General features: G+C 48.0%; 2 protein-coding genes across 2 annotated transcripts; one reads left to right on the top strand and one right to left on the bottom strand.

Moving 5' to 3' along the window:
• Positions 1-370: 370 nt before the first annotated feature.
• kif26bb (kinesin family member 26Bb) lies at positions 371-14,872 on the bottom strand. The gene is made up of 15 exons (XM_067241679.1): positions 14,795-14,872; positions 14,002-14,418; positions 11,837-11,961; positions 11,319-11,502; positions 9,790-10,014; positions 9,339-9,432; positions 7,650-7,921; positions 7,151-7,337; positions 6,367-6,520; positions 5,668-5,827; positions 2,670-5,453; positions 2,037-2,361; positions 1,401-1,570; positions 844-994; positions 371-570 (listed from the first exon to the last, which is right to left on the bottom strand). Exons 1-15 carry the CDS (start codon positions 14,870-14,872, stop codon positions 371-373), a joined length of 5,526 nt encoding a protein of 1,841 aa, XP_067097780.1.
• A 2,222-nt stretch (positions 14,873-17,094) lies between these two features.
• On the top strand, positions 17,095-25,789 carry hnrnpub (heterogeneous nuclear ribonucleoprotein Ub). The gene is made up of 14 exons (XM_067241520.1): positions 17,095-17,718; positions 18,735-18,849; positions 20,614-20,693; positions 20,904-21,043; positions 21,209-21,308; positions 21,510-21,622; positions 21,800-22,063; positions 22,227-22,346; positions 22,532-22,660; positions 23,064-23,232; positions 23,613-23,903; positions 24,101-24,399; positions 24,619-24,795; positions 25,098-25,789. The coding sequence occupies exons 1-14, from the start codon at positions 17,229-17,231 to the stop codon at positions 25,149-25,151; spliced, it is 2,541 nt and encodes an 846-aa protein (XP_067097621.1). The 5' UTR covers positions 17,095-17,228; the 3' UTR covers positions 25,152-25,789.
• The last annotated feature ends 460 nt before the right edge of the window (positions 25,790-26,249 follow it).

The following is a 26,249-nucleotide window of genomic DNA, read 5'->3' on the forward strand; positions in this document are numbered from 1 at the left end:
CTGGACTACATTCCAAACACTTTTCACAACTGGACTACGTTAGACACTCTTTTCAAGTGGAAGTCAGATGAGCACCAAAAATAGTACAAAACTTGGCTGTGTTCGGGATACTCTTTCACTTCTCACTTTCTCTATTCTTTAGACACTGCAGGGAGAACAAGCCCCTGGGCTCAGGTCTAGGTTAGCTAATCTCTCCACAACTAGACCCTCTAGCCCCAAACAGACTTTAAAGGATACCACTGGTCTGCTTGTATCCAACATTGAACCCTGAAACTAAGAAAACTGACCCCCCCCCCCCCCCCCCCCCCCGTCTCTCCTCCAGACTGTCCTCCTACACCTATTCACAAAAACACCAGCAGACGTCGTCGGTTCAGATTCCCACGAAGCCTGGCAGCTCCGGCGGACCGCGGCGTCTCTTCTTGGTCCGGCGCTTGCTGGCGGCGTCGAAGCAGGTGACGATCATGACGCTGGCTTTGCAGAGGCTGAGCCTGCGCTCCAGGCGGGACGTCACCTGCTCCAGGGCCTCCAGGTGCTCCAGGGAGTCCACCTCGAACGTCTGCCACAGGTCGACTGCACCGCACAGATACACACACCACACACACCATATCATACACACACACCATACAATACATGCACCACACACACACACACACACCATACAGCACCATAGGACACACATACTAGTAAAAAACAGGCTGTTCCTTGGCTCTGACCACCTTAGTTACTGTTACAAAAAAGGTGTTTAACACAAACCCACACAACTACATATAAGAAAACAATAAATCAAGACATTTAACACTTTATTTAACACTTGCATTGCCCGTTTCAACAGCGCGTACTCACACTCCTGGTTCCAGCGACCTGGCTCCAGCATCAGGTGGTGTTTGGCCAGCTCCAGCTCCCTCCTCAGGCTGTGGTAGCGGGCTCGCACCTGGGAGATACGCTGCTGCCGGTGCTCCAGGAACTTCAGCTTGGCGCTGAAGCTGCCGATCCCCTGTCAGCACACACACATATACAGTATATATACACAGACACGTATACAAACACGTATGCACACAGATACACACACGTATACACATACAGAAACACACACATATACAGTATATATACACAGACACGTATACAAACACGTATGCACACAGATACACACACACGTATACACATACAGAAACACACACATATACACGTACACACACACGTGAACACAGACATATATATACACACATGTACACACGTATACACAGACAGTGTTTTAACCCTTGAAAGTGGGGTATGGAGTCATGTAAGGGCATCTCTGGTCTGACTCTGAGACATGTAAGGGCATCTCTGGTCTGACTCTTGAGTCAGGTAAGGGCATCTCTGGTCTGAGTCATGTAAGAGCATGTCTGGTTTTGAGTCACCTGTTTTCCTGGCACCCCTCGTCTCTGCAGCTTCTCCGCATCGTCGATCTCGTAGACCTTGATCTCGTAGGCCTCAGGGATGCCCCGGTCAACCCAGCGCCCCTTGGGACCGCTGGCAGACCTCCGCAGGGACAGGGACGCGTCATGGGACGGACGCCGTGGGTGGGAGCCTGTGTGCGGGACACAGACACGACTCTGCTTCCTGAGTGTGTGTGTGTGTTTGGAAGTGTGTGTTCAGGCACAACTAGGACAAGAACAACAATGTTTGATGTCCGTGTTGTTTTCGTTCATGCTTGTTTCACGTGAATGTTGTCTGATGTCGACACAGATAGCTTGTTTCCTGCATTACACCTGGGTACAGTCTGCACGTGTCCACATGCATACACATCAAAACCAAGCATGCTAACCAGTGCAGAGTGCTATTATCCACCCTTGTGTAGACTGATTCTGACTCAATTCTATTCCATTCCATTCTGTTTATTCTATTTCTAACAAATTGTATTCCATTCCAGTCTGTTCTAGCGCATTAAATTCTAATACATTCCATTCTATTCTATTCCATTCAATTCTGTTCTATTCTATCACATTTTATTCTATTAAATTCCACTGTACTCTACCCTCCTCTCCTGTCCTCACCTGCGTTGCCCCTTCTCCGCGCAGAACGGCCGCTGCGTGCCGACACGCTGACCAGGGAGCAGCTCCGGTCGCTGCTGAGCGAGTCTCTGTTGGAGGCGCTGCTCCCCGTGGCCTCGCTGTCCCTCACCATGCTCTCGTAGCCACTGCTCACCACGCTGTTCCTGTTGTACAGCAGCGACGTCTGGCCCATGGCCGGGGGCAGCTCCCCGCTCAGCACGCTGGTGGCGTCGCTGGTGTGCCCGCTCAGGTGTCCGGGCCGGCGGGGAGCCGTCACCCGGCTGTAGGGCGAGGGCACCGGGAGGGCCGAGGGGTGAGAGGTCAGCTCCTCTCCCGGAGACCTGACCGCAAAGCAGAGTGACACGTTCGGGTGAAAATGAGACATGACTCATGTGAGGAATGGAGTGACATAACCAGCCAGGCTGAACCAGACCAGGCTATACTATCAACCTCAGAACACACAGAGAGGACATAGACAGTAGGTACACTCTAAACACTGGAATGTCGGATTTACTTAAAAATGTCAAGTGTTTACATGCAGCTGTGTTACCAGTTATAATACTTTGGGGAAGTGTAAGTAGTATTAGACCTGGAGGGCGAAGCGGCCATCTTGTCCAAGTCCATCCCTCCTGAGGCGGAGTTCGAGGCGGGGTTGGGGGCGGAGTCTCTGCCCAAATGCAGGATCTCAGAGATGCGCCCGTTGATGATGTGAACAGGAGACTTGGTGGAGCTGCTTCGCGGGCTCTGGGTCTGGCGCGGGCTCCAGGTGCGTGCGGCCACCGGCGAGGAGGGCGGCGTCCGCTCGGGGGCCTTGGCGTCCGGGGAGAGGCTGGTGCTCCGGTTGGAACTCTGCCGCAGGGCTCTGGGGGAGAAGCTCAGGTTCCTGCTACTGGGGCTAGAGACCCTGCGCACCTTGGGGCTGGACATCATCAGTTTCCCCACGGCAGAGAGCTGGGACCGGCCGGGTTTGGGGGACTGAGCCGGGGAGGCGGAGGGGTCGCTGGACCTGGGAGACCTCCGCGGACTCCTGCTAGCCTGGGCTAACGAGAGGGAGGATGATTCCCCCTCGTGGCTTCCCTTGGAGCTGACGGAGGTGGTGCTGCTGCCTCCGTCCAGGGTGTGGACGTCCAGGGAGGAGCCGCCCAGGGAGCTGGTCCTGCTGGCTATCTGCTCCAGCTTGGCACTGAACAGCCTGCTGCTCTCCTCCATGGGAGACCTCACCCTCCCAGCACTGCTCCTTGGATCTGGACTCGCGCTGAGGCTGGATGGCTTTGGCTGGTCCGACAGGGGGCTGTCGGCCAGGCTACCCCAGCCGCTGCCCGTTCTCTGCCTGTGCTCCGTGTTGTTGTCTTTCTTCCCAGGGGAGGAGGGGAAGCTGTCCTTACGCCGTCGCTGCCCAGCAGGGGACAGCGATTTGGGAGCGTGTCTCTCCAGGGTCGCGCCAGGGCTGAAAGGGAAGGCTGACGCCATCCCGTCCCTGAAGTCCTTGGTCACATGACAGTCACCTCTGCCAGCGTGACTCTCTGGTTGGGTCACATCATGGCAGCCCCTTGGCAGGCTTGCTGCTTTCAAGGCAGTTGGCACGGTAACCGGGTAACCAGGTAACCGAGTCCCTGGTGGGTTCTCTGCGGTGATGTTACAGTTGTCCCCAAACCACCGAGGGATACTGGGGGAGTGAAGTGGCTCTCTGCCTCTGCAGTGGGTCCTGTCTGAGTTGTGAGTCTTCCATGGGGCTTTGTTCTCTAGTGTGTCATAATGACAAACAGCATCTCCACAGCCTCTACCCATGCTCCAAGTCTTTGTTCTGTGGTCTTTCTCGGGAGTTGCATCAACCCCAGCTCCAGACGTCTGTGTAGACCACCCCTTTCTGCATCCTTGCTGCAGTCCAGACAACGGTTCTTCTCCTGCGATGCTTCCACTAGGATTCCCTGCGTGACTGAGCTCGACATCACCAGCCCATGTCAGGTCGCTTAGTGTTGGGTTGATGAAGGAAGGCAGGGCCCTCCTCTCTGCTCTCTGGCGAGGCCGTGAGGGAGTCACATCTCCAACAGCCAGTTGATCAACAGCAGGCTCCACAGCCTTGACGAAGGACCTATCAGCGGCGAGATCCGCACTGACGTTACTGATGATCCTGATTGGTCGAGTGCCAGTAGATCCCTGAACCGGAGCAGATGATTGGGCAGTCCTGGTCCTGACAATGGCCCCGCGACCCCCTCTCTCCAGACCCCCGGTGATGGTCACCTCCTCGACCATGGTGAACACCAGCTCGTCCTGACCGGTCGTGTCCAGTGGCTGCTGTACCGTGACCGTGATGGTGGCCTTCATCTCCCTGAGCTCCTCCGTGGGTAGCTGGGGTAGGATGTCCCCCAAGAGAACGCTGGTAGCCAGGAAGGGGGAGGAGGTGGAGAAGGGCGTGGCGGGGGAGAAGAGGGAGGAGGGGGACAGGGGGGAGCTCTTGCCAGCTGGTGAGATCCTCATCTCAGGTTTCAGCCAATCCGTACCTTCAGAGCTTTCTTTGCTTCCTGGGGGCTCCAGGGTGAGAGGGAGTGAGCTGGGGGTGGTGGTGCTGATGGGGGTGTGCACCTCATGGTGCTGGGGAGGCAGGCTGGCGTTGAGATGGGGGCTCTGGGTGTGGTGGAGGAGAGGACCTGGGGGGTTGGGCTGGTCTTCACTGGAGCTGGCTGCACTGCCTTCCTCACAGTCATAAAGACCCGAGTCCTCCCTCTGGAAGCTGTCTCCTGGGAAAGTGACATCCGACACCTTCTCACTGGCTGGGGCCTCGTTACTGATCTCACCACGGCTGACATCCAGGGAGGAGGATTGTTTCTTGGATGAGGTTTCTGTTTGGCTCAGGTCCTTGTGAGACTCTGTTGTGATATTAACGGCAGGTTCGTTTGATGAGAGTGTGGAGGGGCCAGTCTCCCTGCCATCGATGCAGCCCAGTCTTTCTTGAAGCTCTGCGAACGTGTCACATTTCAGACAATCTCTCTCAGGCTCGCTTGCTTCTCCCTGAGATGAGAGGACTTCCTGTTTCGTCACTTCCTGTTCCTGTTCCTTTTTTTTCTTCTTCTTCTCCACCTCTGGCCTAGAGAAGCTGAGAAGCTCCTGCAGGAGGTTCGCCAGCTCTGAGTCTTCCAGCTCGGTCTTCCCCTGGTGGAGGGAGGGAATGATGGGAACAAACTCCACTAGGCCCTGGGTCCGGTCCTGGCTGGACTGAACAGAACCATCAGAGTTAACGTGGATGACCGTATCACAAGACTGGTCACTGCTGGAGTGGTCGTCGAGGTCGCCGTGGAGACGGAGAATGGGCGGGTCTATGTCCACTTCGCTTGTGGAGTGGAAGGCTCGGAGCGATAAAGAACGACAGCCTCGCCTCTCTCTGCTCAGGCTCCGCCCATTAGGGGAGCAGGAAGTAGAATGCTGTGTGAGAGGAAAATAGGACTCTAAATTAGTCAATGAAATTTGAGTTCAATGACAAGGCAAAACAAAAACGGCACTCTACATATAAGGATAGTCATAGTAATTCACTTCAATTCAAATCAATAAAGTAAAATGGCTGTAATTAAACTGAACTTTTAATAGCTAAACACGATACAGGGCAGGAACATGGAAAGGAGCGTGTGGTCAGACAGACCTTTGCCTTCTTCTGTGCCCTGCGGATGCGTGTGGCGGTCTGGATCGTGGAGAGGCTCTGGAGTAGGTGTGCAGGTGAGTCAGAGACATGAGCGACCACCGTGGTGCAGCAGTTCACGTTCCCCAGAGACTCCTGGAGAAGCATGTTCAGCCTGCTGTCTCTGTGGACACACAATAGAACCCTCAGACAGGAGAACCCTCAGACAGGAGAACCCTCAGACAGGAGAACCCTAACACAGGAGAACCCTCAGACAGGAGAATCCTCACACAGGAGAACCCTCAGACAGGAGAATCCTCACACAGGAGAACCCTAACACAGGAGAACCCTCAGACAGGAGAAGCCTCACACAGGAGAACCCTAACACAGGAGAACCCTCAGACAGGAGAAGCCTCACACAGGAGAACCCTCAGACAGGAGAAGCCTCACACAGGAGAACCCTCAGACAGGAGAAGCCTCACACAGGAGAACCCTCACACAGGAGAACCCTCAGACAGGAGAACCCTCACACAGGAGAACCCTCACACAAGAGAACCCTCACACAGGAGAACCCTCACACAGGAGAAGCCTCACACAGGAGAACCCTCAGAAAGGACACCGTACATTTACATTACAGATCACATTACACATAACTGTATATTTGCATTACGGATCACATTACAGATACTGTGCTTTTAAATGACAGATTGCCCCCAGTCTGACCTGTTGTGATGGTGCTTGTTGCCACTCAGCAGAGCCAGTAGAGTGTTCCCCAGCTCAGACATGGGCAGGGCAGTGGGGCCGTCCGAGGCTGTTCCAGACCTCTTTACTCTGCTGGCCAGGTCTATCAGGGTCAACCTGCTGTAACCCCCCACTACTGAGAGGAGAGGAGGAGAGAGAAGAGGAGCAGAGAGGAAAGGAGAGGGGAAGAGAAGAGAAGAGGGGAGGAGAGGGGAAGAGAAGAGAAGAGAAAAGAGGGGAGAAGGGAACAGAGCAGAGGAGGAGAGAGAAGAGGAGAAGAGAGGAGATGAAAGGAGAGGGGAAGAGGAGAGGAGAGAGAGGAGAAGGGAACATAGGGGAGGAGAGAGACGAAGAGAAGAGAAGAAACGATAGAGAAGAGGCAGTAATTGAATTACTGGAGGAAATTAAAGAGACTGAGACTGTCTGACAGATTTGTTGAAGATAGAACAAAAGCATAGACTGAATTACACTTCAAGAAAACCAAGATTTCCTGGAGCAGCTCTGAGGTAAAGCTTAGTCCCTAAGCAACATGCAAATCATCTTCATATTCAAAACAAACCTGTTATGTTCGGTCACTGACTGACAAATGAATAAATGAATACTCATACTCATCATGCATACCCATACTCATCAAGTCATAAGAAAATGCATAATATTACTATGCGTATGTTTCCATATTCTTGTATTGGGTGCCTTTGAGGGTCGAATACAAAGAACTCAACAGAAACGTGTGGTGTGTGAGCATGTGCAGCGAGGGAGAAGAGACCTCTGCTGCAGCTGCTGTCCGCCGGAGCCCGTCCAATGTGGAAGGAGAAGAACATGTGTGAGCCGCAGACCGCCGTGATGTCACCGCTCATCTCCCTGGCGCCATGGCGGCGGGAGGCGATGGCTGCATCCAGAAGGGAGGCGGCGTGTTCGGCAGAGGGGGAATGAATCACGCGCTGGTTACGGAGCTGTAGGGTAGGGGGATGGGGTGTACAACCATCACATGAATATAACATGTTGAATGTGACAATGCCTGCGTCATTATGTAACTGTGACCGTGAAGCGTGACCAAGTTGTATGTCCTGGATGACTCTGCGTTTGAATTAGGAATGATGAGTATCGAATGGTTCTCTCAGCGGCAATCCATAATAAAAAATATATATTTTTATATAAGATCTATGTTTTGATGGTGTGACCCTCGCAAATACAGTAGGTCACGTCTTATCTTACTTTAACTGTCGTGCTTCTCTCTGCCTGCGAGGGAGAACCTCTTATCTTACCTGCATTCCATAGATGGGGTCCTGATACAGATGGATGTCCGAGGCTGGGCTGTCCTGAACTTTGCCTGAAGCAACTGAAGACAGCAGGTCCCTCAATGTCTCATCCTCTCCACAGACCTCAATGGCAGACACAGACACAACCAGGCTGGACCCAGCCCCAGCCCCAGCCCCAGCCCTGTGCTCCAGGAGACCATAGAGCCAGGCGATGGCACAGGGGAGGATCCCTAGGCTGTCTCTGCTCTCATCACTCCCCAGCATGGAGTAGGTCCTTCCTGGTAAACACAGTAGAAGTTCAGAGATTTAAGTGATGTCGTTTTAACTAGTGACTAACACACAGACCGTTTGGGTGTGTGTTTGTATTGCTTACTTACTCCTTCACACCACATGGGCACATTAAATGAGGAAGGTCTTGCCTGAAGTGGTGTTTAAACAGTAAGTGAACAGGGCATGGCACTAACATTTTAAAAGCACCAAGACAAAACAGCTCCAGGAGCTCTTCAGACTCTGGTGATTTCTGTCCCAAGATGAAGAAGATCTGACAGGACAAACTAAATAAGGCCCTCTGGAAATAAAAATGTGCAGTATATTGCCTTTCCTTAACAGTTTGAATGGTTTGTGTATTTCTACAGTGTATTTCATAGCACTGAAAGTGCTGTGCATTTGTAGGGGTCCATTTACCTTGTCCATCTGATCATGTACAGTACCCAGCTTGTGAAGCAGGACAAAGGAGGGAAAGAGAGAGAACGAGAGGGGGGGGGGTGGTACTTTTGTCGCATATTACAGTCATGGCCTAGAGAGGTAGGCCCGAGTTTACGCACTCTAATCCAAACGCTAATTGAATGAGGATAAGAGAATTGGTTTCCTCCAATTAAAGGCGAACTGGCCTGCCATTATTCATCTGGAACGTAATTCCACGTCTGAAGATTGATATCCTTTGGCAGCCGACCGCCCGCCGTCTACGCAGCACCGCTAATTTAATCAGATTTACGGCAAGTGGCGTCATGTGTGTGGAGCATGCTCCAAGGAGAGACTGTCCTTATACTGTGTGTGTTTTATTTGTGTCATCTATTAAAAGGTTTTAGGGTGGCTAAGTGGGATCCATCTTGCTAATAGCTCGGCCTCCCAGTCCATTTGGTTTTTAGTTCCCTAGGTTCACCTGGCAAAACATTTTGGTCTCCTGTGTGGTGTGTTGACATGTTTCACACACTGAGAAGGCTTTAAAAACACTTGTGCTGTATAATTGATGATTCTCCCTTTTCATCACCAAGTGATGGATGAATGGAGGAGAGGGATATAAAAACACAGCCGTGGAGCAGAGGGAGGAGGTGGAGGAATGGAGAGGGAGGGAGAGAGAGAGAGAGAGAGAGAGAGAGAGAGAGAGAGAGAGAGAGAGAGAGAGAGAGAGAGAGAGAGAGAGAGAGAGAAATGGATGGATGGATGAAGGTGCCCCTTTATATAAAAGGTCTTGTTGTGGTAAAAGGCACTCTCATCTAGTGGCTTGACCCTGGACACTTACCCCCACCACTTATTAAAAAAAAGAAAGAGTGGAAATTCCGCCCTTTTTTGCATTTTTTCTCTTTAATGGAAAGGGAAATGACAGAGGGAAGACACAGAGAAGATCCTGAGAGATGTCTGTGTGAGTGCATATGGTTGGTGTCTGAACGGCTGCAGCCAGAATCGATAACTCACCCTCTTTATCATCTCCCAGACACAGAACACAGCCGTCAGCCCCCCTGACCACAGAGCGGATGACATCACACAAGATGCCTTCACACACCTCCGTCTGGTAGGGAACAGAGGAGCAGGAGTCATCTCATCTACGGACTCATCCGACTGTTACTAACATACACATCCAGGGAAAACGAGAAGGGATTTAGCAAATACTATGAGGCCAGGAGGCGTATGAGCATGAATAAACACACAAATATGCACAAACACACACATACACACAAAGATACACATGCACGCCCACACTTGTGTAGATACACATGAAGTTAGATACACCTTTCCAACCCACAAACACAAATACGTACATATTTATACACAATATACACAAATCTTGGGCTGTTCTGGCTATTTTAAATCCCATCAGTTTTCAGGTCATCTGGCAGAGATAACAAAGCAGGATGGAGCCACTGACCTGGGCTGAGTCCAGAGGGTAGGCAGCGTCGAAGGTGTAGGTCCTGGGTAGGACCTTGGCTTGCGTGGCCAGCGTCTGTGCGTGTGTGTGTGTCAGTGTGTGTGTGGAGCGTTGGGCGACTGGATCCATCACAGTCACCCTTCTCTTGAAGGGGTCCACTCTGAGAACGGGCGGCGAGGAGGAGTCAGGCGAAAAGGAGGGACACATTCGAAGCACCACTTTGACCTGCATGGCGAGAGAGAGGGTCAGCATTGAAGAGATTTGCACCTCGGTTTATATGTGCCTTTCGTAGATAGGACCATTCCTACAATCCAGCTGAAAGTTGAAAGTAAAGTTTAGTGTTCGAGCCAAATGTGGTGCTCGAATAACAACATCCAAAACACAGAACCGTTTTCTCTGTTCAGCATAAACAACCAAACGTGCAGAATAGCGGAGTCAGGCATGCAGGGATGAGATGAATGGCAGTAAATATGGGTCACGTGATGTTGAAGTGTTTTTTGTTCGTAAGCTGCTGGAGATGACAGGAACAGCAGTCTCTCAAAAGCCTGCGAGTCCCCCCGCTTTACGCTTCTATTTATACATCTTCTTTGAAATAGGTGTTAGACATTAAGCTAAACGGAAAAGGGATTTGGGTGAGAAGTTAGAGTGAGGAGAGGTTTCAGACGTCACTCTGTATTCTTGTGAGAGATGGTGGGTCTTCAGCAGGACCAGCCATGGAGCTGAGAAGAACCTGATGAAAGCCTTTACGTTTTGAGAAAACCCTCCTTTTTTTCGTTTCCTGAGTGAAATGGCTTCAGTAACACACGTGTATTTGATGACTGCATCTTTAGAAGGTAGACAGGGAAGATTTGCTGGTTTTTACATTAAGTTGAGCGAGATACAAAGACCTGAGCAGTTCTGTCTGACTGCTTAACCTTGCAGCTCAATCCCTCAATCACAACACAACATGATGATGCTAAATAGTAAAGGGAATTTCTAGTCCCTTTTGGTCAGCTATTATTTGGTTGATCACTCACAGGGCGCTCCAAGCTATTTGTCTGCTTGTCTGATAAACCTGGGAGATTTAGTAGCTCCCCATCTGCAGCAGTTGTTCCATAACACTACTGAGCATCTTTCAAGCTCTATTTATGGGGGTTGAATTATTCAAGAAGCCTTTTACAGAGGAACCTCCAACCCCCCCACCCCCCCACCCCTCCACCCACCCCCAACCCCCCCCGAGTTGAGTCCTAAGTACTCAAGCTTCAGCAGGTGCGGCCTAGCAGTCTTATCAGCCTCAGTCTGTAACTCTAGACCAGGCCCATCAGCAGATCCCTGAGACACCGGGGCGGCCATATTGATTTATCTATTCCCAGGAGAGGGAGGGCAGAAACAAAATGGGGGCATTAACACCACATTACCCCAGATCATAAAGAAGTGGGGGGGGGGGGGGGGGGGGGCATAATAACCTGATATAGGATCTCCAACGTATCCTTTTCCTTTATGAGTCTGAAGGACGTTCTGAAGAGACGGTGGTTGAGGTTGAGGTTTACCTTGCCAGCGCTGGGCGAGTCTTTAACTCTGTGGGGGGCTTGAAGGAGACTGGTGGGGAAGGGGGGAGGAGACTTCTTGAGAAGACCCCAGAAGCAGGGGGGCGAATGGGGAAGAGGATGAGTTGAGGCGGGAGAGGAGCTTGAACTCTTCTTCCTTGACGACAAGTTGAGTTTTTGAGCTGCCCTGTAGAAAGGATGCTCATATTATCACTGTATACAGAAGTATGTATATGTAGCCTCACAATGTATATACAGTACATTTACAATAATAATCATCATACCATGACTAATACTACTAATGATTTTAATCATCACAATCATCATCCTACTAATAATTGTTATGATAAATAATGTGAGGGGGCTGATGTGTTTAGTCTTGATCTGGTCTTGTAATGAGACCTCTCTGGCTTGCGGCCCTTAGACTGGTCAGCCAGACGACTCCCCTCGGACCCTGCCGGCTTGCGAGTGTCGGTCTACTCCTTCGGTCCCCCTCCAGGTGGGATCACACAGCAACGTACCTGACCAGGAAGGACATGGCGGAGGAACTGGCCAAGCTAGAGGTGACTCTGGACGTGTGGGTGGCCTTGGGGCTGGACTGGCTGGAGACAGGCTCTTTCTGGGCTCCACAGCTCTCCTCCATGCTCTGTGGAAAGGAACACATGCGTCACATCATGCGTTTTTGGAAAAAACACACACATTTCATATAATTGAGTTCTGTCAGGCCAACCCAGTCAAACTGACCTGCCCTAGACTGGCTTGGTAAACGTATGTTGGAAATTAGAGCCATTAGATCCATTAGTGCGGTGCCTGCAGATGCATGTATATTTATTTATTTTGTGATAATTGAGTCACAGACCGACAAGACACTGTTGGATTGTCGGGGACACAAGCTATACATTAAGTCTGGGAGCCATCCTCACTCAGATCATTCCTTTTTGTTCTTCTAACTGCATGATGTCCAATGCCAAAGTACAAAAGGTACGCTTGATGAGGAAAATCCTGTCTTTTGTTTATCTTCATTGATTGTGTCAAAGGCAAAATGGAGATTACTGTTTTTTATTAGGGAGATTATTATTATTATATTTTTCTATCTATTATTATTATTATTATTACGACACCGAGGAAGGCATCAGTATATAGAGCACATGTAGTCTTAAATAAGATGTTAAGATGAAAACACATCTGCATGGGTTGGCTAAACACAGGTTAATAATGACGCATTACGTATAGTGTCACAAACAGAACATTAGCCGCCCAGTACAGGGTGACTGTCCCAGAGATGGAGTCATGACTCAGGCACAGAGGGGCCTGGTGAAGGCACTGTGCCTGCCTTGCCACATCACAACCCTCCGGGGCTGGCGGGGCTGACGCACCGGAGCCTGAACCCAGTCCAACCCTGCTTCCCTGCGACTGCAGCCCCGGGATGGGAGTGTGTGTGTGTGTTTGAGAGAGGGGGATGTGTGTGTGTGTATCTACAGTATGTTTCTGAGAGCCTGAGTCTGGGTGCTTTTCTGCCTGGGTCTACATAAGTGTGTGTGTATGTGTGTGTGTGTGTGTGTTTGAAAGCCTACTCTGTATATGCTTAAACATAGTCAGTGAGCCAGCTGCGAGCGATGAAGACAGCCAGGGTTTTCTTTTATAGTTCCCATTCTGCAGCCCCACGTCTCATCAATGTTTCCGCTTTTTAGGGCAAGATAACAACCCTACTCTTCTCTCGATGCCACCACAAGAAACCTCCAGCCATGTAATGCCAATTAGTGCCATAGGGGGCCGCAGGCTAGACTGACATCTGGAATAAGAGGAGGAGGACGGGGGTGTCTCTTTAAGCATACCCCTCCTCTCCTTCTTCAATCCGACCATCATCGCTCTTGCAAACTCACATTCCTCAAATCAACCAACACAGAAGCGATCACCATTTAAACTGCAGATTTGACTTTGTTCCCTCTGATGTCTCAATTCCCAACAAGGATGTAAGAGTACAAGGTTGAATATTATGAAACACACATAACTCAGCACTCAAACACCCAGTCAGTCAGTGGGTCACAATGTAGCAGACAATAACTTTATCCGATCAAAGCACTGATGGAGAAACCTGAACCTGTCTGTGTGAACAAGATCTGACTAACACACCCTCTCTTTGTCTCTCTCTCTCTCACACACACACACACACACACATGCACACACACACTCACTCACACTCTACAGTATCTCTATCTCCCCACTCTAATCCAGACAGTATTTACAGCCTGCTCATATGGGCTTACCCATTCCGTGATGAATATTTCACCAGTAAATCATTAAATATGACCAGACCCTATTGATCACTCTGCTTTTGACTGGCTGTTTTATGATGGGCATAAACCATTGGCCAATCCCCGTCCATTAGCAGTAACAGTCCACACGCTCTCTGCTCGGGATCTAATAGGGCTTGATTGCTCACTATGAATCACTGGCTGGTTGACACGTCCATCCGTAAGAACACACTAGTACCTCCGAGAGCCCATAAAGGGACACGCTTGTCCTGGGGGATGTGTTATGATCTACAGCCTGATGAGAGCCCATAGCCATGCACCTTACTTTAAGGTAAGCCATCTTGATTATCAATTTTTACTGGCCTATGAAGTGGAGGGGGTCTGTATGTTGTTCATAACTATCTACCAGAACCACCTGCTTTTAGTCTGACCTGGTAGGGGAATATGGGGACTCCTTCTACATCTTTACTGCAGGATATGGACATGGGCATAGTGGCTGCCAGCTGACGCTGTTCTTCCACCCAGCGACCCATCTCCATGTTGGGGGTCTTCAGGGCGCGGGCTGAGGGTCTGTGTGTCCTGGTGGAGAGGTGAGGGCTGGGGGGTGGTGGGGGTGCGGTGGAGGAGGTTCTGGTGGTGGGTGTAGACCATGGGGAGGGCTTCGCTCCAGACAGGTTGGCCCACTTGGCTCTCTCGCGGTCCAGGACCATGTGAATGACCTCCTGACGCAACTGGCCTGGCTGGGAACCACAGAGTCTGCAGCCTCTCTGCTCCAACACAGGCCTGGACTCAGGGGCTCCGCAGGGGGCCTGGAGATGGTCCTGGAGGAAAGCGGACAGGCTGGATTCCTAGTGGGTTGAAAGCACAGAAAGTAGAAGTATAAACGACATACAATAGTTACGTTCATTTTAGTTCATCACAAAATGCTGAAAATTGTGGCCACTGTTTTACATCAGAAGGAGGTAAAAAAACGAAATATATTAATGTTTTTTTAAGCACATAAAACTTCAGTCACTGTTCCAAAAGATGGAATGACCACTAACACCTTTAGGACAAGTGTAACTGAAAAACATTGCTCCTAAATAAACAAAGTTACATTTACTAAGTTAATCATTTTGCAGACGCTTTTAGTTGGATGTCAGAGAACCGTACCTCAAAGTCTTTCAGATGAATCACCTCTTCTGTTTTCCTGTCAAACACACAGCCCCTCCATCCTACTTTTACCCTTGCCCTGCCCTCCATGAACTTCTGTTCCAAACCCCCATTGGCAGCCCGAAAGCTGCCAATGACCATGACCCACATAGTCAAGAGACAGCCCCAGTCCATCCAGTCAAAGTCAGAGTACTGTACTATTGCATAAAACAAAGCCAACCAGAAAAAACACTAATGTGCCTAAACTCCAACCGAAAAATGTCTGTGGCCGTTTTAGCCCCCTAAACCAACATTCATTTTTTCACCAGGAATCATGAGATTTGAAAACCTCTCCCTAGCAATGGAAATCAATGAAACTACATAAGGGTCATATCAAGTTTCTATTTGGATAGTCTGAGGTCTGGGTTGTGAGATGCTATCCCCATCGCACAAAGGGACTGCAGTCCCTGCTCCATGTCACATCTCTCTCAATGGCAGGCACAAAATAACTGTTGTCTTTCCTCTCTGGTGGAGATTGAGGATGTAAGGGGTTATCTTTCTGAAATATTAATTCAGTTCACTCAGAGATGGCCTTACTCCATGGTCATAAGGTTGAATTATTGTTGTGTTTTTTACTTATCATTTATTAATTATATGTAAGTCTAGAATGTGTAGGCCTATACATGAAAGACATGTGATGCACACTTATGGAAAGTGCAGTTCTGTTTTTATCCATACCATCTTACCCCGAAGAATGTTGAGTGTTATGGTTCTTCCATGTTTGTCAGTGTACTTACACAAAGACATCACACTCATGCAGTATAGATAAGTGACTGATTACTCACCTTGCATGATAATGTGTTTGGTATTGACAGACTAGTCGCTCGTCTCTTCAACGCAGCCAAAGTCACAGTACAATTCTCACAGATAACTTTTCGGTCAGGCTTCTTCATGTTCCAACTCTCTGATACCGAATTTGCATTAATTCCAGAATCGTTGGAGAGACCAGAAGAACCGAGACATTGTCCCTTCCGAGATACAAGAGGGCCGACATTCGATTTCTGGCTCGGTCCACCTTGCAGATCGCAATTGGATCCAGCACCTTCCGGAGAGGGACGGTTAGTGGATTGACGATCCTCGTGCGCAGAAGCTCTCAATGGATCAGTGTAAAACCTGGGTGATTTACTGTGAGGTGCCTCTGCGGACTGTAAAACGTTCACATTAATACATATGACATCATAACACAAACGTTAAGTATATAGAAAATGTGATCCTCATTATGTCCAAATTATTTGAGAACTTTAAATAATCCTTAATAAATAGGCAAATAGCGGCTGTCACTTACCCAGTATCTTCGGTTTCCTCCGGTGGGGCATCTTGCCGTCTCTTTCCGTGTGACAGAAGACATAGCCTTGTAAATTGTTTACCAAGAAAATCCGAACAAAGCGCAATGCTGTGAAATCTTTTTCTTACATTGTCTTACATTTTAAAAGTTTTTTTAAATGTTAGGCTACTACAACAAAAAATACAAGCCAATTCAAGCGCAGAGTAAGTGCACTTCTTAGCATCTTGTCACACTGAACCAGCTAGTGTTGTGAGTCTTTGGGTGTGTTAATACACCCAAGGAGTGTGTCGTACGCTCGAGCATCCCAGGAAGCTACAAGGCTGACTTCATCCTGATAAGGGTCGATTCCAGTAGGCTACTTTGCGTTTGTATTCTTTGTTGTCCACAGGGGGTCAGTAAAGTACAAGTATCTTGGTATCTACTGTCTATGAACAACAATAATATTAGCAGGATGCGAAGATGGATCTATAAAAAAATTATCGAAAATGAACCGTCTTAATAGTATAGGTGTAGTAATATTAATAGTGTTCATCTGTTTTCAAATTGTAATAATAAGAAACAGTGCAATATAGCCTAATTGTATACTGATATGACGACTTTATAACCTATGACGCTGATAGTGCCATGAGGGTCTAAATGGGTTAATCTGAGGCCTCAAAGACAAGTTTTGATTTATTCTCTCCGTGTCTTTCTGTGATTTTATCAGGCGTGAGGGAACGTAAACAAATCCTTGGAACCGCTCACCTTCATGCTCCAGTATAGAGATCAAATACATTTCATAGGTAAGGCAATAATTTGACAGTTGACTTGGTCACTCCAAAATCAGTGTCCTTACATCCTTCAATTCAGTCAGTCAAATCAGACTCATGAAATTGTACTATTTTTTCACGTTTTATGACATTCTTGATTAATAGGCCCTATATGACAATACCTCATGTCCCCTCTGAAAAACGTTGAGCTTCTTGAACCTTTATTACGGTAAACGACGCCCTCGTCCTCCCCCATACGGTTCCCTTGCAGCACGGGAATCCTTTACCGGTGAAAAAGAAAAGCAGTGCCATTTGGCGCAGTTGTAATTACATCTGCTTACGAAGCGTCCTAAATTAACATTTTCGTCTTGTTTGAGGCGTTTTTGTTTTATTTAATTGTAGTGTTTACATAGTTTTTCATTTAAAGACCAAAATGAGTTCACTAAACGTTAAAAAGCTCAAAGTAAACGAGCTGAAGGACGAGCTAAAAAAGCGTCAATTGTCCGACAAGGGGCTGAAGGCCGAGCTAATGGATCGATTGGAGGCCGCGCTTAATGAAGAGGCCCTAGCCGGGGATTCTCCGCTTGGTCAGGACGACGAAGACGATAGCGTCACGTTAGCCGATGAAGGCAACTCCGACTCGGTGCCTGAGGCTGCCGAACAAGAATGTATGGGAGAAGATGAAGACGAGGTAGTCCCGGTTGAAGAAAGCATGGAGGCCAACGAGGGTGAGGAAGAGGAGAATAGGAACGGAGGGGATGGAGACGGGGACGCCGTCGTGGATGAGTGCACCGAGGATGATGAGATGGGTGAGGGAGAAGATTGCGATGATGAGATGGACCCGATGCTAAAAGGAGATGTGGACGATATGGAGAAAATTGATACAGAGGACGGTGAGCCTGGAGACCAGACTACCGAGGAGGGTGAGTCGCCCGTTTCGACTTCAAATCCTTGGACTGGGGACGATTGCCAAAGAAAAGCGTTAGCTAGGCTATTCATATGCCTGGTGTACTCAGCCACAATAGAGCTAAGATAGACTCAAAAAGCTAGTAGAATAGATTATCCTGAAGGTTAGTGCTGTATAATTTTATTATGAAGTCGTTTGGCGTAGTATGGATTTGCGCTTGAAATCGGTGGTTGTTTGGTTGTCAACATCTGTTCGGGTGGTTAAGCTAGCCTAGTAGCTAGCTCGCTTGCATGGCACACTCCTTTGTGTTGGCGCGTTGTTCATAGCTAGCTGGTATGGCTATGCTAGCTAGCTGCTAGCTTGTATGGATTAGCGCCTGGCTAGGTGCTAGCTGGGTCGTCTGCTAACGTTAGCTAGCGGGCGTCAATCCTGACGAAACCCACCAGGTGTTGACTTGGTTTGCTGCACATGGTTCGTTGGCTAGCTCAGCTAGCTAGGGAGGTCCTTAAAATGATTCAGTCAATCGCGTTATGAAGGCTGTTACGTTATTGTATTACAGTACTGTAGAGCTACCATGTTAAGTCACATAACGATCTTTAGGGCAGTCATGACTGTGAGATTGATGGTTGGGCTAGAAGAAGACCATTTTGGTTTCATGCATGATGCTAGCTAAGCGGACCAAACAAATACATTTCCCCTATCATTAGCTAGTATTTACACTCCTAACTAGTCCCTTTTGTATTCCCCCCAATTGATCTCTTGCAGTGATTGTTCTTCCCATCACCTCTTGCCCAGGCTACTTTACATTTTGCTTAGCCATACAATATAACCTCCATTACCCCGTCAGAACAGTAGCTTTGATCAATTATAGCACTACAGCTACCTGGATTCGACTGAGGTGTTGCTTCTTAGCTATCACAGGTCGACAACATTGTAACTAATGAACAGGTACTGTGGTCCACTACCCGCCACAACCAGTTCGACCTCTTTCAAAAAGGAGCACCTCATTATATCTTTGTTTTATTTTCAAAGGGGATGCGGACAAAGACGCGAATGGCGATCAGAAGAATAAGAAGGGTGTTAAGAGACGCCGGGAGGAACATGGAAGGGGCTACTTTGAATTTATTGAAGAAAACAAATACAGCTGGTAAGGATGGCAAGACAAAATGGCCTTCGGTATCCCTGAAGCGCCGTCATAGCTATGTGAACTGTATTGGCTTTAAGCGCCAATGCACTAACTAGCAAACAAAAAGAAAAGAAAAAAAAAAGAAACCCTCACTTAATTATCATTTATTGCCATTTTGTAAATGTTTAGAGGGTCATTCCTTGCTTTTAAACAACCTTACCATTAACTTGCAGTGCCAACACACTCTTATATGGACTGCACATGCAGTATGAAAAATGAATGAACCAGTACATTGCAACATTTTCCCCACCCATTCACACTCATTTTTGGAAAGCCCATTGTGAACACTCAACGAGACTAAAGAATACTCAGGGGGAAAAATCTTGGAGGAGTGTAGCAGATGTGGAGTTTGGAGGAAGGGAGGGAGAGGATAGAGGGGGGTCCATTTCAGACAGTGTAGCACACAAGGATGTAGCAGTGTACCCGAACGGTGTTTTGAATGTCCATAAAGATGCAGATGGATCCTCGCCATTGACCGTCCATTGTTATCTCTTGCTCTTGATGTTTTTACCTGTGTTCGATCATTTTTGTCTCTTCTGTATTGTGTGTGTGTTTACAGGTCTACTTCCAACCCAGCAGGCTACATCATTCATGTGTATTATTTATCTGTCTCTTTATTGATCTTTTTGTATGGGATGTTAGCTAGATTTTCCACCCTTAGCCCAGTGATTATCTTTGACACACCATGCGAAGCACAACTACACAATCCTATTATAGTCTATCCTGCAATGCTATCCCTCTTGACCCAAAACTGTATTTACCATGTTTTGTCAGGCCGAGGAGAGATTTCATTGTCCATTATCCATCCAAGGATGCCATTTCTAAAAGCCAAAAGCCTTGCGGTTCTTTGGAAAATCGAACACGCTGACCCAACAGGAGAATTGCAGTTCTAAGAATGATGCAAGTTGCATTTTTCCTCAAGGATGTGTCCCAAATTAACTCTAGATGCACAATCTAATCTGCCAAGTTATGGCATTCCTGACCCTCTGCCAGTGTTAAGTCCTGCACACATTTCTGTCAACATTCAGACATGACTGATCATCCGTGCAATCCTCACAGTAAATATTGAGTGGATCACGCCTTAAACAGAGCCGAAGGAGTTTGGCAACAGTTCATAAACAATTCGAATGATGCCACAATAGAGCTGGTAAGTTAATGGAGCAGCACACTCATTAGATTTTTATTTTATTTTAAATGGTTACCTCGTTTTCACATTCTGAAGTCCCTTATTGCAGTACAGGACCCAGTTCTGCTGTTACTGTTGTTGGCACTCACAGCTGGTCTTGACCTTTTGATGTTAGGTCCTCCCGGGGAGTTAATTATATCCACTAGGCCTTTAAGCTCCAGAACTGGAATCTCAAAGCCGTAAACACATTTCACTCGTTGAGACCAAGATTTCTTTTATTCTTTTAATTCCCCCTCCCCCCTTCAATGTATCCCATGCCCAGTTTAGGTTTGTGTTTCTCTTAAGTTTTAGTTTACTCATGGACGTCTGCAGGTAAGTGCTGTCTGCTGTCTGAACCTATCACCCAAACACTGGCGGCGAAACACACCAGCTTGCCAGAAGGTCTGTCTCTCTTTCATCTAGTGTATTTTTCCACGTCTCTCTCCCTCTCCCATTGCAGAGAGGACGTGCTAAGCTGAGGCAGTCCCAGTCCTTTAAAGTGCATTCAGGCACGATCGCCACCCAGACGTCTCACTGAACGGTTCTTTTCTCTCTTCCAGGGCGTCCTTCAAGTCTCCCCTGCCACCTCTGGAGGAGGAAGACGAGGAGTTTGACGACACCAAAGTCTGCCTGGACACCTGTAAGCGTTGAGCTTGGTCATAACAAGCACCACCGTCTCTTGTCTTGGCTTTTCTAAATGCCCCAGAACGGGTGTAGTAGCATAAACACCAGACTCGTGCCCTGTGTGGAAAGAGAGTTCCAGTAATGTCGAAACCCTTGTTTATTCTTCTCTCGCTATCTTTCTCTTTTTCCTCATTTCTTTTTCTCTCTCCCCCTCGCTCTCTCTTAGATAACTGCGACCTGCACTTCAAGGTGTCTCGTGACCGTTACAGCGCCTCCTCCCTCACCATGGAGAGCTTTGCATACCTGTGGTCTGGGGGCAAGGCCTCATACGGGGTCACCCAAGGCAAGGCCTGCTTCGAGATGAAGGTATGGAGGATCAGGAAAGCACACCACGTTCACTAGAAATACATTTGTTTGGATTTAGATATTAGGTAGTTCCTTCCCCCAAATGGCAAACTTCCTGTTGTCTTTGAGGACTGATTACAATCTTTTTAGGGTTCCCGATATCGAGTAATAGTTTCCTGTTTACAGATCACTGAGAAGATTCCTGTGAAGCACATCTCCAGTAAGAACATGGACATCCATGAGGTGCAGGTGGGCTGGTCCGTGGCCAACAGCAGCTTGCTATTGGGTGAGGATATCAGTTGTCAGGCTAGTGACATAGAGCAAGTATCTCCTGCAGGCGTTTTACAGTCAGTGTTACAACGGTGCCCCCTAGTGGAGAAACGAGTTTGTTATTAAATTTCAGGTTACCCATGGTTTTCAAGGTCAAACATCATTTGATTCAAAAAAAAAAAAACTGTTAAAGTTAAATGTGACCCTGTTGTTCCAGGTGAGGACGAGCACTCGTATGCCTACTCTGGGAAGGGAAAGAAGACTACAAACTGCGTGACGGAAGACTTTGGAGAGACGTTCGACGAGAACGATGTTGTCTGCTGCCTTATTGTTAGTAGTCATTCTGTTTGTGAATATATATGTATACATATATACCCCAGCCTGTAGTCATTCTATTTGTGAATATATATGTATACATATATACCTCAGCCTGTTGTTTCAACAACAGGTTTAAATGAAACAATGTACCAAAATATGTTTGACCAAAACCAAAATTTGAAACCGTAGGACTTCGAAGGGGAGAAGGTGGAGATGTCCTTCTCCAAGAACGGCCAGGAGCCGGCGGTTGCGTTCCAGGTGGAGAAGGAGGCCCTGGGCAGCCAGGCGCTCTTCCCTCACGTCATCTGCCACAACTGTGCGGTGGAGTTCAACTTCGGGCAGCAGGATCTGCCGTTCTTCCCCTCGCCGGAGGGCTTCACCTTCCTGCAGGATGTCCTGGTGGACCAGCGTGTCCGGGGGCCCAAGGGCCCAGAGACCAAGAAGGACTGCGAGGTGAACATGGCCGCCAGACGTGTCTCCTCTCTGACTGTGTGTGTGTGTGTGTGTGGTCTAAACCCAGATGATTCTTTTAATGTGTTGGAAGTTACGTTTTATTCATTAATCAGACATTTGGATATATATATATATATGTGTAACTTCCTGTGTGTTTGTGTAGATGATCGTCATGGTGGGTCTCCCTGGGTCAGGAAAGACCACCTGGGTGAAGAAGCATGTGGAGGAGAACCCGGGAAAGTACTACATCCTGGGCAGCGACACCATCGTGGAGAAGATGATGGTGAGTCTGGACGGAGGCAGAGCTCAACGTTAGCTGTCTGTGTAAAACACCAAAGGAGCTGAATTGTTGTTACAGTTCATTGAACAGTCAATGACAAATACTTTTTTCAGCCCATCGTAATTGTAAATGCTATATATTTGCGTACGCGTCTTTTTGGTTTGTAATTTTCCCCTTTTTTCGTGTAGATTGGCAGTTTGAAACGGCAAGCTAAAGAAACGGCCAAGCTCACAGCCATTTCCCAGCGTGCACCTCTCTTCCTGGGCAAGTTCATCGAGATAGCCGCGCGCAAGAAGAGGAACTACATCCTGGACCACGTAAGTCCAGACATGGTCAAGGAAGTAACTGTTGGTTACCAAGGAAGTAACCAGCAGGAGGCAGGATAGGTGGAGGTACAGATGGAGCAGTCACAGCAGTGAGAGGGGCAGAACTGCCACCCACCATCTAATGTTTCCCAGAGAAAAGGAATAAATAGATTATTTTGATCATCCGAATAATTGCCATCTGTTTATACGTTGAAGTGTTAGATGGGGATAGATCAGTGGTAGAGCATCTGACTGCAGATCAAAAGGTTGCAGGTTCAGATCCTTCCCTCGCTTTACAGCACGTTAGGTTACACCATGAAAAGTCTGTACTGATCTGTATCTCCCTGAGTGTGTGTATCTTTCTTACACTCTTTCTCTCCGTCTCCCTCCGTCTCTCTCCTCTTCTTCCTTCCAGACCAACCTGTCCGCCCCAGGTCAGAAGAGGAAGATGTGTCTGTTTGCAGGGTACCAGCGCAGGGCCGTGGTGGTATGTCCCTCGGACGAGGACTACAAGCTGCGGGCTCAGAAGAAGGCTGAGAGCGACGGGAAGGAGGTTCCCGAGCACGCTCTCCTCAAGATGAAAGGTAAAGGGTCTTCATAAATAAAATGAAAATTGATCAGCAGAATAATCAACGTACATTGTTGAAGTATTAGATCACCAATATTCTTTATCAAATGGTGATAGGTGTAATATAGGTCCTTACAGGATATTATCCTTCCAGCTTTTTCTTCTGAGGTTGTGGAGTGTTTTTACTGGGTCGCGGTTGAGCTGGTGGGACCCTGTGACTTTGCTTGTTTAAAGGGCTTGGAAGTAAAGTTTGATGACATTTACCGGGGATCTCGATTACTATTCAGTGTTTTTCTGAAGTGTGTTTATTCGGATTACTTTCTATCTCAACCTTTTTAATGTGTCATCTTATTTGAACCCCTCCTCCTCCTTCCCTGCATCTCTTCCCCTCTCCAGGGTTCTTTTCCCTGCCCGAGGAGGGTGAGAGCTTCAGCAGTGTGGAGTTTGTGGAGCTGCATAAGGAGGCGGCGGCCAAGCTGCTGGAACAGTACAAGGAGGAGAGCAAGACGGCCCTGCCTGCTGAGAAGAGGCCAAACCAGGGAGGAATGACCCCCAAGAGGGGGGGTCCTGTCCGTGGAGGGGCCAGGGGGGGCAAGGGCCAGTTCAACCGCGGAGGGGGGCCCGGTCATAGAGGAGGGAGTGGAGGGGGTCGCGGAGGCTTCCAGAACAGAGGCAACTTCAGAGGAGGTGTGTATGATGCCGTCTGTGCAGGACAAGAGGCATTATCCAGGTCAATGTGTACAGTACATCTGTCGTAATGGGTGGGATAGCAAGGGTTAAAATAATAGTCATATTACCTGGATTTATACAGACGATACAATAATGTATTTTATAAAACAAGGTTTGCAAGGTCTCAAAAGGTCTGATTCTCTGGTCCCTTCCAGCACCAGGACCGCGAGGAGGGTTCAACCGCCACCCCAGGGGCTTCCTGCACCCCCCTGCATTCAGAGGAGGCTTCCCTGCCCGTGGTAACTTCAACCGAGGCGGGGGCGGACCTATCCCCAGCCTTGGGGGAGGAGCCCCCAGAGGTGGACCAATGAGAGGCAACATGGGCCACAGGGGAGGAGGAGCCCCCATGAACAGAGGCGGTCCAATGAACAGGGGGAACATGAGCCAGGGAGGAGGAGCTCCCAACATGAACCGAGGAGGAGGAGGGGGTGGAAACAGAGGCAGCTTCAGTCAGGTGAGAGGGAGGGAGGGAGGGCAAATCATGTGTAGTAGATCATAGATCTCTCACAATTAGTTCCTAGTTTATTGTGGTCGGAAAGACAGACGAGCTATCATCTGCAATAAAAAATCTTCTGTCACACTTTTTACACATTTGATAATGAGGCTGAACACACCCTATTACCTGTATTGGTGTGAGTTAAATATCCCCCCCCCCCCCCCCCCCCCCCCTCAGTTCCAGCCCAGAGGAGGCAGCAGCCGCGGCAATTTCGGTAACAAGAACGGCGGTAACTACGGTAACAACAGGAACAACCGAGGCGGCGGCGGTGGTGGTGGCGGCGGTGGCGGCAGCAGGAACGGCAGCTTCGGCATGGACAAGGCCCAGGCCTTCAACCAGAGCTGGCAGCAAGGGGTGAGTCTCTCAGCGCTAAGGCCTGGGCCTGGGCAGTCTCTCAGTGACTGCAAACTCTTAATTTACTGTTGCTGTGACTGAACGTGTGAGCGTTTGAGACGGTGTAGTCTTCCAGTGCATTAAACACATCATGACTAGACCATAAGACATTTTCCAGGATGTTTTAGGAGGAAGACAGTGTCTGGAGTCACCACCATTAGTTTGGCTTTATTAATCCTTTATCTCATTTGTTTTATCTATTAATGTCTTATTGTTGTCCTGCTGTGTCTAACCTGCTGTGTTTGTGTCTTGTTTTGCTCCAGTTCTGGAACCAGAAGCCATGGAGCCAGCAGTACCAGCCAGGAGGCTATTACTGAGAGACTGTGTGTTGACAGACAAGGGGGGCCTCAACCACCAGCCACGGACATCTCTGAGTTTTTCTAGAACCCACTTTTTAAAAACCAACTGAAAATAATCAACCACCACAAAGCGATGTAGAAACATTCCACATCTGAGGAGCGAGGTCTCTTTCAAGCTTTATGGGTTCAATTTCATTTGATTTATTCGTATTTTGTTTTGTACATTTTATGATATTTTTCCACTACTTTTAAATCTCATGCTTTTAAAGTCCCGTGTTTTTGGTATATCAGGAACCACACGTTGCTCATGCAGCTGATGTTGGAAGATTTTCAGGGTTGTGCATTTTATCTGTGCTTTGTGATTTTCTTCTTTTTTTATGAATTGTAAATATTGTTTGCTTAGTTTCATTTGTTTGTATGCAAGGTTTAAAGAAACACTTAAAGATTGAGAGAATCCAGTGCTTGAAAGGCATGGTAGCTATAGCTTTGCTAAAGAATTGTACTTAAAAGTAGTCAAGCAGCATAGAACAACATTTGAGTTGTAGAAACAGTAAGAGTTCAAATTTGGGGATTTTGTCTTTTGTTTTAAACATCAACCATGTAATCTTAACTCCATAGATTTACAATAAACTACATGTTTGCTTTTTTACAACTTTCACGGCTTGTGATTTTTTATTTTGAAGTTCAAAGGTGCGCAACAGGCCTTTGTTGCAATGGCTGGCCTGGTTTTCCACTGCGAATGACAACGTCAGCTGTTCTGTTATCTGAACCAGAATTCATTCAATAAAGCTTTGCTCAAATTGGATGTTGGAATCCCTTTAGCGTTCTGTATAGCTTTTAGGTTTTATTTTTTTCGACACACGTTTATGAAGGCAGATGACTCATCATAGCATTGGTTGTGGTGTACTTCTCAGGGGTCGGGTTGAATGCTTGTTCCTTATTTATTGATTTTCTTTTCCTAAAGCATTTTTTCGATGGAAAGTTGAAGTGGTTAGCTTTGAGTCCAACTTGACCACACAACTTGACCACACTGTTCTAGTGTTTACATGTAATGCCCATAATATGTATTTTATTTTTTAAACTGTTTTTTATGGAAGATGCTAGATTCTGTGGCTA

Source organism: Osmerus mordax, chromosome 8, assembly GCF_038355195.1.
Source record: "Osmerus mordax isolate fOsmMor3 chromosome 8, fOsmMor3.pri, whole genome shotgun sequence".
NCBI classification, from domain to species: domain Eukaryota; kingdom Metazoa; phylum Chordata; class Actinopteri; order Osmeriformes; family Osmeridae; genus Osmerus; species Osmerus mordax.

Bases quoted from the DNA above. Each gene is read 5' to 3' on its own strand.
- kif26bb (XM_067241679.1), bottom strand. From the start codon at position 14,872: ATGTGGGTCATGGTCATTGGCAGCTTTCGGGCTGCCAATGGGGGTTTG. The intron at 10,015-11,318 runs GTAAACCTCAAC...CTCGCCATGCAG, and splicing joins ACTCGCCCAGCGCTGGCAAG to GTCAAAGTGGTGCTTCGAAT. The intron at 571-843 runs GTGAGTACGCGC...TGTGCGGTGCAG, and splicing joins AGGTCGCTGGAACCAGGAGT to TCGACCTGTGGCAGACGTTC.
- hnrnpub (XM_067241520.1), top strand. From the start codon at position 17,229: ATGAGTTCACTAAACGTTAAAAAGCTCAAAGTAAACGAGCTGAAGGAC. The intron at 21,044-21,208 runs GTATGGAGGATC...TCCTGTTTACAG, and splicing joins AGGCCTGCTTCGAGATGAAG to ATCACTGAGAAGATTCCTGT. The intron at 24,796-25,097 runs GTGAGTCTCTCA...GTTTTGCTCCAG, and splicing joins ACCAGAGCTGGCAGCAAGGG to TTCTGGAACCAGAAGCCATG.